Source organism: Thunnus maccoyii, chromosome 24 (assembly GCF_910596095.1).
Source record: "Thunnus maccoyii chromosome 24, fThuMac1.1, whole genome shotgun sequence".
Classification (NCBI taxonomy): Eukaryota; Metazoa; Chordata; class Actinopteri; order Scombriformes; family Scombridae; genus Thunnus; species Thunnus maccoyii.
The window spans coordinates 8,842,515-8,857,053 of record NC_056556.1 but is presented as its reverse complement, the minus strand read 5'-3'; the positions used below and the strand labels follow the sequence as shown (position 1 = coordinate 8,857,053).

The window sequence follows — 14,539 nt, the reverse complement described above, 5'->3', positions numbered from 1 at the left end:
CGGTAATAAACAGACTGACTAATACAGTGGCAAAAACGAAAAAAATACACTAAAAAGTACAACATAGTACATTTTTCTTGCGTTGTTTTACATCTAACCTGGTGCGACTTGTAGAAAAAGAGGCTGAAGTTAGTGAAGACCACCCAGAGTTTCTGCCAGCCGTTACTGTTCTTAAACTTCCTCAGCAGGTTACCTGACAGCTGGTTCTGGAAACACAGAAGAAGAGAGAAGACAAGAGAATGAAAACCAGTTCAAATAACACAAACTGATTCCATTATAATGTTAAAATGTAGAAAAAAGATGGGAGAGAGAAACTTGTCATGCAAAAGAAATATGACAAGGCTGCACATAACGATTCTTTTCATTATCAATTTATCTGCTGATTATTTACTTAATTTATAAATAGTTTAACATTTTGAGAAATACCCATCACAGTTTTCACAATATGATGTCTTCAAATTACTTGTTTGGGCAAATGTTTGACATTTTTGCTAGAAAAGTGAGTCAAAAAAATAACGAGTGACTGAAATAGTTGCAGATTAATTATCTGTCTGATTGATTAGACTCATTTTTTCAGCTCTAAAATATGAAATACATTCTGACATCCTCTTCAAATGGGTTGTGTGGTTCTGTCAGCAATTTGTCATGATAGTGAGCATAGTTTAGGAAAAAAAAAGCATTTGAAAACATCAATGTGGGCTCTAAGATATAGAATTTCAGAAAACTATGTCTCTAACATTGAACTTGTTTGTCTAGATTGTAGTTTGTGGTGGATTTGGTACAGTCAGACCTCAGCTGTAACTATTGCAGTACCTCTCTGCTCCAGCAGGTGTCACTAAAGGACAGGCTGTATATTCTGTACCAGCAAACCACACAGAGAGAGACACACGGGGCCCCTGAAGTCTGCTGAGGGGCCTCATCAACTCACTGGCCGGACTACTGGCCTCTGGTAATGTCAGCGTAGACAGACAGAGATGAAAGTGAAGACAGAGAGACAAATGGAGGGAAGACAAAGACCAAAAAACACAGACATGAGAAGAAAAGTGAGACAAAGGACATTGAATCAATGGTCCTTTGCCTGTAAAGAAGAAGACCAGGACAGACAGAACACACTGGACAAAAACAGACGACTGGACTCCACAGCTACCAGCTTGAAGAGGAGAAACAGGGATGTGATGTGTAGAGAGGAGACGATTTAGACACAGTCCGGTACCTCCACAGCAACGCTAAAGTCCACCATGGACACACTGGTGTTGCGATGCCAGCAGACATGCACGGTGGTGTTACCGCGGTGACCTTGGCGCTCCAGAGACGAGCGTGAGCCGCCAAGCTCCTCCTCCGACTCCTGCTCGGCTCCACCGTCCTCCAACAGCTCTGGAGAACGACGGACAGTTCAAGAAAATACATGCATACATATTATACATATGTTATATATTATATCTTGACTGGAGCTGTTTTTTGGGTTTTTTAGTCAGCTTGTCTTTGTCAGTCAAGGCTGAATTATTTGTGCCTCCAGGAAGTGAGAATTGTTCATCAACTGATTGGTAGTAAAGGGGGAAAAACATAAAATGTCTTTCTTATTTTTACCAACTGATGGGAGGTTAAATGAAAGTGTAACACTTTGTTCTTGGTTTCACACTCCATTACACATGGGTTTTGGAGTTTGGGTTTTCAAATCCATTTAATTTTTATAGTCTACAAGCACACATCTGTCTCAGACAGCTTTACAATCTGAACAGCAAACAATGTTTCTGATACTTGATTTGGAAAAATAGAAGTAAAAGTCGGCTGTAAGTAGTATAAACAAATACCAGTTGGCTCATAGCATCTAACGACATTCCCGTAGGAACTCAATACCTCATTGCTAATCGACAGTATTGCTTTAAAGAAAGCTAACAAACAATTACAGTCATAACTGTTATTGCTGAAGAACTGGTTGTCGACTGATAGATCACATCAGGACCAAACTTGTGGAGAAACGAGCTCTGCAACATCCTCAAGATTGTTTTGTTATGCATGGCTGGCAAATGTTCTGTATTTTAACTGGTTGCAGCTGGAGGTGAGCATTTCCAGTCTTCTTTTGTTGGACAAATTTGCACAAAAGCAAGTATTGGGGCTTCCAGCTTTGGCTTTTTTTGGTTAGATTGCACTTTTCATAGACACACTGAAGCTTTTACAGGACTTGGATGTAATGTTGTAACAACAATCTGGCTTTAATAGATATTATTGAGGACAGCTACAGCCTCAACATTTAGCTTTACAAATCTGCTTGCTATTTTACTGTTTTGACAGCAAACAGAAAAATATATAAAAGGTAGACATGAGTCAAATGCTGACAGATGCATAAAATTTTAAGATTTAGTTCATAAAAGTCTAAAAATGTGTACACAAATGGAGCAAAAGAAGAAGCTCTTTTGACCAGAAACAAAGAGCTGAGCCAAAATTGTGATCAAAGCAATTTCAATACAATCTGGTCCAAAAAAAAGGAAGGGAAAAAACCCTTTTGTTGTTACTTGTAAGCCAATACTCTTCAACAGTTTGAGTTTAAAATGTACATAGCAGGCGATTTAGCTGCGGCACAATGGAGACGTCAAAGCAAAGGTCACCAGGCGGAGGCCTCATTGAAGATAATGACAGGCGTTTAAGATAAAGAATGAGAAGAAGAAGAGGTGCCTGGACGTCCATATATCAGGTGACATTAAAAACATGATGAAAGGCCACCTGGAACAATTCATGAGGTGCTGAAAGCAGCTGTCTGTCTTGTCAAAGGGACTATAGGACTATAGGTAAAGGGTCAGACTTTAAAAATGAGCGAGTGAGTGCCAAATTGGTCAATTATTTAAAAGGTTGTAACTTTTTAAAACTGTTTGAAGTCTTACTTGATGTTTTTCATATTCACAAACTGAAAGACAAGTCTATAATGAGTCAGACTCACTGTTGTCAGACGGGCTGGTGGAGAGCAGGTCAGTTTGAGGACTGCTGCTCTGCTCCGCCAGGTCAATCGCCATCCTGATGTCCTCCACCCACCGCTCCATCTCTGACGCACAGCTGCACAGACACAGGAAGGAAGAGAGAGAGAGAGAGAGAGAGAGTTTTAATGCAAAACGGTTATGTATCTACATGCTGTAGCAATATTAACTTCATATGTTCCCACGAAGTGTATGAGAATTAGAAAAGTATGAAATAAGATCTCTATTTTACAGCCACACATACAACTTTTTAATCAGTGAAAGAGTAACTGAATGGAAATTAGGTCAGTTAATTGGAGGACAACCAAACTGTGGCGGGGGTCCTGCAGAGAAGAAAATCTATTTTTAATGAGGCTGACCTGCATTAATCTTTAAAACTGTTATTCTTAGACGCACACAACTTTCATTAAAAATGGATGACGTACTGTTTGTTTGATCTCTTTGTTCGTGTAATGTTTTCACTCATTTTCTTTTCCTTCCTTTCTTTCATTCACGGTACATATTTTAAATTATTTAGCCTTCTGTTTGTAGTGTCTTTGTTGTATTGTATCATTATTATGCTCACTGTAAGTAAATTAATGTGTTCATGTGTTCATGCGTGTACCTGGCGGCCACCACCACAGACTGGCGCTGTCCAAACAAGGTGAATGAATGAGGGACCCCCCACTCCTCCTCACTTTCTCTGATCTGCAGACACACACACACACACACACACGGTATCATCAAGCTTAAGCTTAAATACACACACATATCCCAGCTGAGGTTTTTTTTTCCAGAATATGCTTCCCAGAAAAATAACCCTGGACAAAATATTCTTAATTTTAGCATCATAAGATGTGAAAACAAGCTTTCACTTTTAAAGAAAAAGAGAAAACAAAACTGATTTGAATTTTTCTTGACACATTTTTAAATCTAGTTTTAAAAAAAATGATGTCTTTATATACCGTCATGCCATATAGAGGCAGCTGGCCATGAACCTTGAACTGGTTGGACGGGGTCATCCCCCTACTGGTGTACAACAAAGAATCGCTGAACTGGAGAAAAGACAAAGAGAACAAAGGACAAACAGAAAAAAGTGGGTGTTAAATATTTTTGCCATCACAAATATTAAATCCAGTTTGAAAAGTAGCTTTAATGTCGTACCAGGAAGAACATTCTTTGCTGAAGGCCCTTCCCCGAGAGCTTGCTGAGGCAACCGAGCCTGATAAACTCCTGCAAGTCAAACAAAATCACAAAGAATTGGCAGAGTAACCATAAAAAACATATAGGTCACTTATACTAACAACATCAAACTGTTTCCTGTCCTACAACACAAAAATAAAAGAGTCTAACCCTGCCGGGGATGGCGAGGTTGTCGACGCCGGTCACATCTTTCTTCAGCTCCAGAAGCTTCTGGAAGTTCTCCATCTTCATCATGGTGCCTTGGAGCTGCAGCACCATCTCGGAGATGTCGGCCAGAGCCGCTGGAGGGGAAGGAACAGGGACAAATTCATATTCACATGCACAAGAATATACATATGTGTGGGAGGGAAGGTCGAGATGGTGAAGATAAAAAGAAAAACATCCACAAACGCAACACGTACCTCTGGAGTCCCTGAAGTCATCGTGGGTGGGCGGGTAGTGCTTGCAAAGCCTCTCCAGGATGAGTTTGTAGTGCAGCAGGCGGTGAAGAGGCCGGAGGAGGAAGATGTTGAGGGGGAGGTAGCACACCCTCTGCTGCTCAAACTCCCGACACAGAGCCTCCGCCTTCCGACTGGACCTGAGGCGCAGAATAAGGACCATCATATTTAAGTATTTAACTACATTCCCTGTGACTACTTTTCCTATTTAATATCAGTTTTCTGTTTTATTCATTGACTTTGTCTGTTCTTACTACAACTAATCTACTTTTTTTTAGCCACAACAAGCAAAAGAGAGCACATCACACCCATTTAAGCATCTATCCACCGGCTTCCTGTCTCTTTAAGAATCAATTTTAAACAGTTTATTGCTAGTTTACAAAGCCCTGAATGGATTAAGATCTCCGGTTGCTATTTTAGGTCATTGAACACTACAGTAATGCATCTTACTGAAATATTTCATGTTACTTCTACTCAGTTTTACTGAATTTTATTGCTTGTTTGCAAACTTTGATTTGTTCAGTGTAATTCATGTGAAGTAACTTGAGCTGCAATTCATGAATTAAAGGAAAGTTTTTTGGGGGCTAAAATCTCACTATATTAAACATGGTGTCCTTTAAATAAGTCCTGGGTTGTTTCTAGTGCAGTACTGTATAATATTACCTACATATGTGCTCATTTTACTAAGAAAGTTTTAATATCTTCTCATGCAAAGCAACCACTTCAAACTGTAAATTAACATAACAATCATGCCTATTACTGCTTACTCCTTAACTACTTTTGTCTACATGTGTGTGATAGATCATAACTAATATATATGTAACATGTACCATATATGATTATATGTATGACCAGATCTAGATTTCTATGGTTCACTATTCTTTGTTTGTATGTGTATATGGCTTTGAAATTGTATTTATTTTCTTGTAAAGCACTTTGTAATCTGTAGTTTTGATAATAAATAAATAAATAAACTTAATTATTATTATAACTGGAGATTTCACAAGTAAAAATATACAGTAGCTTTTCCTTTAAATGTAGCTTTTGAAAGCAAAGGGCTAACTCACATAACATTAGCCATTCAAGTAACCTCAATCCAGTGTTTGGCTGCTGAACACACAGCTATATACTTGTTTCATGCCAGCCTGTAACCTTTGACCTTTGCTTACTTATAGCTGTGTTGTGCTGCACTCACCTACAGGCTCGCTCCAGTTCCACCAGGCACTCTGAGTGTTTCTGAAGATGCATGGTCAACTGCTGCAGATGTAAAAGCGATAACAGGGAGTTCAAATAGAGATGAGAGATAAAGAGGCGACTGAAGATGGCATTTGTAGTTTTTTACGGCTATGGTAGAGAGGGAGATGTAGTTTATTTACCCTCAGACCCTGTATGTTCTTCAGTAGAACGTCACCAATTCGTTGATAATCTCCTTTAATGTGAGCATTAGAGCGACCCTCCCTTAAAGAGATAGAGAGCAGTAACATTTATTCACCAGTAGATGCCAGACCAGAGCTGTTTTTCTCTCTCACACATACACACACACACACACACACAGAGGACTGGAAAATATTCCCCCACAATCCCATTCATCATTACCAGCAAGTCCTTGGGCCCCTGCCAAAAGCGTGGTTCATTTGTGTGTGTGTGTGTGTATGTGAGTTTCTCCTGTCTGTCATTACAGAAATAACACACACAAGATTCCTCCAGGAGGCAAAGAGGACTTGGAGATCCTAAGCAGAGTCACATTAGACTTCATGTCACATCAGCAAGCTGGATCACCTTATTTTTTCCTTCTTCTTCAGCCAGCATTAGTTATCGCTAAAGCAGAACAGCAAATTACCAAACACTAATCTGGTCTTAAAATGCCTCACATTTTTCTGCTGGATGTGTTTTGTTTACATCCATTAATCCTGTTTCACTGCATCAACTCACATGAATTTGCATCTCTAAAATATCTGCAACATTTTCCAGGATTGAAACAAATCAACTAAATATGGAAAGGGTGCAGAAAAAGACAAACTCTGTAGACATTGTACAGCCATGATGCTAAGATCTTTAAGTTAATGATTTTTTGACTTGTTTTTCCAAACGGCCTCATAAATTATAAGTAAAACCTCTGTTTCTCTGATGAGACTGAATGTGTTTGTAATGTAAAAAGAAAAGGTTTCCGTTTTCTGAATGAGAACACACACAGACACTGACCACTGCGCCAGCCTCTGCTCCACCTCTTTGAGGAATCCCTGGTGGAACTTGTAGACCGGATCGTAGCTGGCGGAGATCAGGTTGTTAACGGAGTCTGGAAACGCCTCGTCTTTCCCCAAAACACCCTGGAAGGACTAGGATAAAGCAACACACACACACACACACACACACACACAAATATGCACACACACAAAAACACATCAGTTACATGAGTGAGTTCTTGTCTGGGTGCAGCTCTCAAAGCGAGCAATCAAAACATCCAGAAAGGTCCAAATAAAAGTTTACATTTGGAGGATACTTATGACTGTCTCAAAAGAGCCGTGTCAAAGGAAGTAATGTGGATGAAGCTCTATTGTGAAGCAATGAATGTGGTTTAGGTTAAAGCTCAAACAATTAATCCCTTCATGTATTACTCAATTGACAGGAAATTAATCAGCAACTATTTATGATGTCTAGCAGAAAAGTTCCAGCCTCTCATATGAGGATTTGTTGCTTTTCTTTGTCTTATGTAATAATAAACTGTATATTTTTGAGTTTTTGTACTGTTAGTCAGACAAAAACACTAAAAAATACACAATTTTCTGATATTTATAGACCAAATGATTAATCAATTAATCAAGAAAATAATCAGCTGAATAATCTATAATGAAAAAAATTAGTTGCAGCCCCATTTAAGACTTGTATAATAAAATATTTTATACTTTAAACAACAAAACAACACACTGTATTTAAGCTTTTGTACATACTACACATCCAAATCTCTCAAAACAGTGACTGAGTGATTCCAGGGGATATATATGTGGAAACATGTGAGCAGATAAAACACACAATATACTGTGATGATCCCAACAGACAGACGGAGGTCAGAGGTCAAAACGAGTGACTTGACTTGAAAGCGCAATCACATTTGTCTGCACCAAGGATAACCGTCAGCGAGCTTACAAACACACCGTGATCCTCATGGCCCCGAGCGACTACACCACAACCCCTGACACTGAGGTGTTGAATTCCTCTACAGAGTAAATCACTCACGATTATGACAGCTAGTGCAGAAAGGAGGCCGGCCAGCTGTTTCACAGAGGGACTCGGTGAGAAAGGGTGACGGGGAGGGAAAGAGAGAGGGAGGGAGGGAGGGAGGGAGGGGTGTGGGATCTCAGGCCTCAGCGGTGCCAGCCAAAGAAAATATTTAAGAGGTTTTAAAAAAGCGCCAGCACACGCCTTCCTCCCACATCAAAGAGGGTGGAAACTACTGTTGAGAAGAAAACAGCTGAGAGGGAGAAAAAGACAAGAAGAGAGGGGAAATATAATTTCATTTTCCAGTCCACAGCGAGGACAGAGGTCAAGGTGATGGGGGTCTTACTGCCACACAGGGCTTGAACCTGTGTTTTCCCCATTGGTGGTCTCTATTCAGGCTTTTGCTGCTGATTTTCCCCTTTTTTTGTTGGTAACAGACAGACAGTAAAGTGGAATCATGTAAAAAGCAAAGTCTGACCCACATTAAGCTGCTCTTTTATCCCAGGATTTAGGATCCAGCGTTTTACAGCAAGAAAGAACAAACAAGACACAAGTTTTATGGCCTGAATGAAGATCATTTAGCACTTTTGTGTCGCTCTCTTCTTAAAAACAAAAAGGATGAAAGTAATTTAAAAAACACTCGCACAAGTCACTTCAATATGTTCACTTGGCAGCCATATTTTCATCTGTCATCTGTCCTGCAACTCTCAGATGTTGAGCCTCAGTCTTTCGCCGAAGGCCAAACTAAATGGACATGAAAGCCCATTTTCGGGATGAGAATAAAAAAGTCAAAATACTGAAACCTCAGTTTAATATTAATGTCACATTACAACAAAGACAACAACCAACTTTAGTTCGTTTATAAAGACCAAAATGACCTCACTTTCCCGACATTCAGGTTGTAAAAACACCAAATTCACATCTGGATCCCAACAGTTAGGCTTCTCTGACTCACTGTCCCAACACATAAGCTTTAAAACGACCAACTTCGGTTCACTGTCCCCATCTGACTTTGAAATAACCAGCCTTGACTCAAGACTAAAGCTTTAAAAGAGACCGAACTTGGCTCACAGTCCTGCATGCGCGCTATGCACGACTGTATACTTTAGGGAATGTGTTTACAGTTGGCCAGACGAGCTCCTGGTCAGATGGCTTTTACAAAGATTTTTCTGTCAGCCGCACGAGAACGGCCTCACGCTTAGCGGGGACATGAAAACAGATGAGGCAGAAACAGATAAGTAGATGGTGTGTGTGTGTGGGGAGGGGGAAATGTAGAAACTATAGAAATGTTATGTTAGAAATGTCCTCCTTACCTCTGTGATGACCTGCAGGTCTTTGAGGTAGGTCCGCTCCGTGGTCAACAGTTCCTTGGCTATGAAGTAAGCCTTGTCTGTAGGAAACTTCTGGACACAAACAGAAAGAAAGTTCGATCCATCTCTCCATCCATCAATCCACTGATACATTTCTGTTTTTTCTACAGAAAACAGCTTCACACATGTTGGATGCATTTTTTCATTATTTAATCAACACATAAATCATAAGACATTGGCACTGTTTACTTTTTGCCACCAATCCTCATTTACTTTTTGAGGCAGCAGGAAATCTGCTGTATTGCTTTATGGCACAGAATGGGAAGACGGGATTATTATTCCATCATGTACGGCACTAAGAAGCTTTCAGAAGCAGATAGTGAAAGTACAGAAAGGCGGATTTCTCACTTTCAACTTGTTCTTTTCATTCTGTTTAGCCCAGAAAAAGACTGGAAAATATGGTCCTGGTTTTCCCATATATCATCAAATTTGTGTACTGTAAATATAATAGAAATGTGTGTGACTTGGTTGAGGAAATTCTGTAATTTCCCTGTCTGCGTGCCCACCTTCCTCCTCGCCTCGTCTTCATCCTCGTTGCGGACATATCCTGCGTCAGTGAGCAGTGGGCTGGTGAGCGGCGATAGCTGCCGTCCCTCCGGACTCTGACCCGGACCCAGGACAGCGGTGACACCCATCCCCTGTCCATTTACCGAGCCGTTACCGTTAACGACCACGCTGGGACTTCCCAGCGGAGAGTCCTCTGAACCAGGGCTTCCTGTGGGGAGGAGAGGAAAACCGAGAAAAATGGAAAGGGGAGGGAGACGGGGGACAGGAATAGAACAAAGAGTGAGATAAGGGAGATGATAGGAGAGGATAAGTGTTAAAACAGATTGAGCTACTTGCATGAAATTCACTGCCAACTTGTTTTCCTTATCATTTAATTCTTGCAGTGACATTTTCACTCTTTCACACTTTTCAGTGGTGGAAAAGGTTTCTACATTCACCCCCTTACATATTTTCAGCATTTAGAAGCTGAAGATATGAACATACCCCATTAATATTTCCTCTATACGTAACCAACCTGTATGGCAATGAATTTCAGGGTTAGACAACCCGACAAAATCAATCTGTGTCATGTTCCGGCAGCTTGGCACATGACAAAAATACCAGGATCCCTTGAGTCTGAATCAGGCTACTCTATTTCTCTATTTGGATCGTCATCTGAAAAGGTTCAAAAGCCAAAGTGAAAGGGAATAAATTTGAAGAAGAAAATGAAAAGTAGATGGTTAGTGACAAGTTACGAATTATACAAGTTAGTTTACTTGCAAGACTTTTAATAAAAGGGCATATCTGTGAGTTATAAGGGCAGGTAAAAGACATAAAGTTACAATAAATACGGTTATGAGCACGTCTATACTCTTCGTAACTCAATGTGACCTAGTTTTAGTTTTATTTAACAGAAAAATGATGTGACCACATATGCTTTTTTAGTTCCCTTACAATGCACTACAGATATGATCTCTTATCCAGTGTTAGCTGCCTAAAATCACCTGTTTTTTAATAGGAGTCTGGCATGATTGCAGTTGAAATAACTTACATCTAAGTCTGGCAGGTTTTTGAGAAAATACCAAGATCTGGACAGAAGAATAAAGACTATTTTTCACTACAGCTAGAGTCACTACAGAGGTTAACTACATGGTCAAATACTAAGTTGTGACTTCATACTTGCCCAGGTGCAAAGTTTCCAAACTGGATCATGGGTAAAACCATGGCAACCACTGAGTGCAGATCTGTGACGGGTGCTATAAAAAGAACTTACCACCATACAGAAAAAAAAAAAACTACTACAACGATAAACACAGGTGACAAGACAAGCTAACACATGCTTGAAAACATGACAAACAGACAAACGGATCAAACCGTGCGCGTCGGGCGGAGCACGAAACGAACAGCCTCTACTCTACAGTCTAACTACTACAACACAAGACACAGGGAGGGGTCACAGGTCAAGCAGGATGAGGGTATGCGGGTGGGTGAAGGTGTGTGAGGGGTGGGGGCAGAGGGTTGCTGGACACTGTGTCCGTCTACAGAAAAATTCTGGAGTCCCTTTTTCTTCGAACGTACAAGGTCGTTTTTTTTTATTGACACTAGTGCACACAATCAGTTACAGTGTTAAAAAGAGAAAATGAAGGGTAAAGAAAAAGAGCAAAACCTCAGAGAAGTCACAAGAATAAAAATCCAGTAGATGTTTTGAGGATGAAAATAAAAAAAAAAAAAAGGACAGGTGTGCAGAAATACAAAGTGTTAACAAGAGTGACAAAGAAAACCAGTGAGTCAGTGCGTCTTTAGGCCATATATTCAGTATGCGTCATTTCAATTCTTTCTTTTGTAAAGGAATATAAAGACTTTCTGAGCTAGCTAGATCGGCAGCTGTTTGACCTTTGCATGCTGAGTATTTATTGTGATTTTACGCACCGTGCACTCGACACACACTTCTTGCAACAGCCATGGCATGCATGAGAAATCAAATAAACGCAATGCATGCAAAAGTCAATCTGCCACCTCAATCCTCAAATCGCAAAATGAAGACGAAATGGCAAAAAGCCAGTTTATTCCTTTAAAAGAAGAAGTCAGTACCAAGTGTGTTATGTAAACAGAAAGAGAAGCACAGATGTGATGCCAAAACGCCAGCTTACACCTTTTTTAACAGTCAGACTTACTGTAAGCAGCCTGATATCAGTCAAATAAGATCATCACAGTGTGAACATCGCAGAAGAATCTACAATCATTTTTTTTTGAGTAAATCTAGCAAATTTGGCTCTGATTTAATTAACTCCATAAACATACAAATTACAATATGAGTACAAAATCACAATCTATCAGTCTGATACTGTATGTACAGTACATTAAAAATCACAAAAACGCCTCAATGGAAGTGACTTGCTGCAAGTGCTATTCGGTGACAGGCAGTGGAAGGAAACACAAGGTGGACTCAGCTTCAGTATTCGTGTGTGCATGTGTGCGCGTGTGTGTGTGTGCATGTGTGTCCATCTTCTGACAATCCTCTGACTTTTCTCAGAAAATAAAATGCTGTGACTCTCAAAAATCTTTTTTTTTGTTTGTTTGTTTGTTTTTCCACTTACATTATGCGTTAAGCTTAACTTTACTTGTGTCTGTCTACCTTCGCCTTCTCACTCGCCGTTTTAAAAAGAGCACTGGAGCTGAGTCAACGTTGTTTCATCCTTGTGTACAGTGAGGAAACCTAGGGCAAAACACACCAATGGCGTCTAAATATTTGAAAAGACAGGGTGCGGTTAATTAATCATGAGGGTGGAATATCAAAAAAGGCATGAAAGCTGTAATCTCCCACAAGTTAAGAGATGTGAGTGTATGAAAAACAAAAAAAAAGTACATTTCTAGAGTTGTTTAGTTTGCGTAATAGTGCACCCGATGCTTCTCAAACATTTGGAACCATTTTGAGCCCCATGACAGAAACACAGAGTGACAAAGTGAGCAAAAACAGCGCAGAATGACAGAAAAGCAGGGGCTTTGCTTGCCTGGTTGACATGCATTCAGAAAAAAAGAAAGGGAAATTGTGAGAAAACAGTGTTGAGGCGCATTTTTTCCCACCCCTTTCCTCCCAGCTAACAGAAAACATGCTTAAAAACAGCACATTTACAAAGCATGAAGCATGAACATTTGTTTCAAGAAGAAGCTCTGAGCAAAGAAAAGGATGTTTGGCTTCAGAAAGCGACAACGTTTGATAAGATACAGATGATTTAGTACAAGTTAAGTCACCTTGTAGATTCCTGATACAGTTTTCTGAAATTAGTGCTGATTCTAGCACGTGTGCTAAGTGTAATTTAATAAATTCGAACTGCTTGTAAATACTGTACCAAAAAAAGTCATGTGAGCACACAGCCAGCAAATGACAGTGACGGGGATGGACGGCCAGCACACCTTCGAAAACTAGAATGATACCATAACAGAGGAGAAAATCGCATCCAAATAAAGACAACAGCGAGTTAACTTTTTGTGTGTGGTTGTAGTGCAAGCCAAGCAAAGCAAACAGCTATGGATGGTCACAAGTTTACGATGATTGGCATGTTTGATTGTTGCCCATAGTGTGTGGAAATGCGTGTACAACCGGAAAAGAATGAAAAATAGAAAGAAATTAAGTCTGAAAAAGCCCAGCTTCAGTTACTATGTAATATTATCAAAAATACGGATATAAATGGTCCTGTTCGTTTTACACCGATACAAATCTATGCAAATAGTTGGGACACTGTCCTCCCTAATGATGAATATAAAAAAGATTTACTACAAAAAGTCTCTACCACAAACAAATTACAGTGCAAGTTGCCCCCACGAGACAAGAAACCAAATGAAAGTATGAAAAAGTGCTCCGAAGAAAAGGACGTCAGCTAACTGGCCGGTAGCTTTAGCATTCCTCCTCCTTCTCCTCCTCCTCCTCCAACAACAGATCCAAATAGCTTACACATTAAAACACATTTTTCCTACCGAGTCAAGTGTATTATTCTAAGTACAATCCATTTGCTACCAAGAACATTACTGTACAATTCAAGGGGAATATCTCCCAAGTCAACGATCCACAAACTGTATATCACATCTGACATAAACAACGTTCCTCTTTAAACCTCCGTGACTTCCCACTGAAATCCCTTAATTATCTATTATCTTAAAGCCCTTCTATTGCACAAGACAACAGTCAAATAATTAGAAAAGTTCGATTTAGAGAAAATGCTACATTAGGAAACATTATTACTACAAACATACTGTCGTCATATTAGCATATAGTGACACAGGAAGGCAGCAGATCCTCAGCTCAACAGCTTTCAGTCACATTTCACCTTCAGTCAACGCCACTGAAAAAAAATCAACCGATCTCTCTTTGCTTCAACACGTCAGCAACAACAACAAAAGTTTTTTTTTTCTCATTTACAAAACAGTCAGCATAATCCTAATTCCTCCTAAATAGAATAGATTGAATAATATCAATGCTATCAAGTGTTTCTCTTGATAGAAAATGAGGAAGAATTGTAGAAATATTCTTCCCAACAAAGTCTACAATTTCCTAACTTCCCTACACAATCTGTATTATTCATCTGCACATACACATCTACACTGAATATACAGTTTTATGTTTAAGTTATGGCACATTGTAATCCTTAAAACAGTACCTATGCTGATTCTTTTAACTTTTTTTTTTTTACAGAGAGCTGGCAGAATTGCACCCAAACTTTTCGAATTGATTCTCCCTTTGACAAACAGCCAGCCAAAACTTATACTATGAGTAAAGTTAGACTTAAGTCAGCAGTTTGTGAAGAGATTTGCATACTAAATACAAAAGATCATGGGGCTTAGATACAAAATGTAATTATAAGCCTCTGTGGCATGGAAAAGT

The 14,539-nt window shown here is 39.6% G+C and overlaps 1 protein-coding gene across 3 annotated transcripts in view; it reads right to left on the bottom strand.

Moving 5' to 3' along the window:
* The window catches only part of LOC121892011 (FERM, ARHGEF and pleckstrin domain-containing protein 1-like), a 57,453-nt gene that overhangs the window by 1,967 nt on the left and 40,947 nt on the right, over positions 1–14,539 (bottom strand). The window contains exons 14-26 of one of the 3 annotated variants that reach the window (XM_042404761.1): positions 9,681–9,889; positions 9,118–9,207; positions 6,791–6,924; positions 5,965–6,046; positions 5,784–5,845; positions 4,553–4,728; positions 4,302–4,432; positions 4,113–4,181; positions 3,914–4,003; positions 3,574–3,656; positions 2,936–3,048; positions 1,214–1,374; positions 99–206 (exon numbers count right to left, since the gene is read on the bottom strand). In XM_042404761.1, coding sequence (XP_042260695.1) covers positions 99–206; positions 1,214–1,374; positions 2,936–3,048; positions 3,574–3,656; positions 3,914–4,003; positions 4,113–4,181; positions 4,302–4,432; positions 4,553–4,728; positions 5,784–5,845; positions 5,965–6,046; positions 6,791–6,924; positions 9,118–9,207; positions 9,681–9,889 — 1,508 coding nt within the window. Of the gene's footprint in view, positions 1–98; positions 207–1,213; positions 1,375–2,935; positions 3,049–3,573; positions 3,657–3,913; positions 4,004–4,112; positions 4,182–4,301; positions 4,433–4,552; positions 4,729–5,783; positions 5,846–5,964; positions 6,047–6,790; positions 6,925–9,117; positions 9,208–9,680; positions 9,890–10,195; positions 10,336–14,539 lie in introns of those variants that run through there. The other 2 variants (XR_006094256.1, XR_006094255.1) reach the window with 2 other exon arrangements.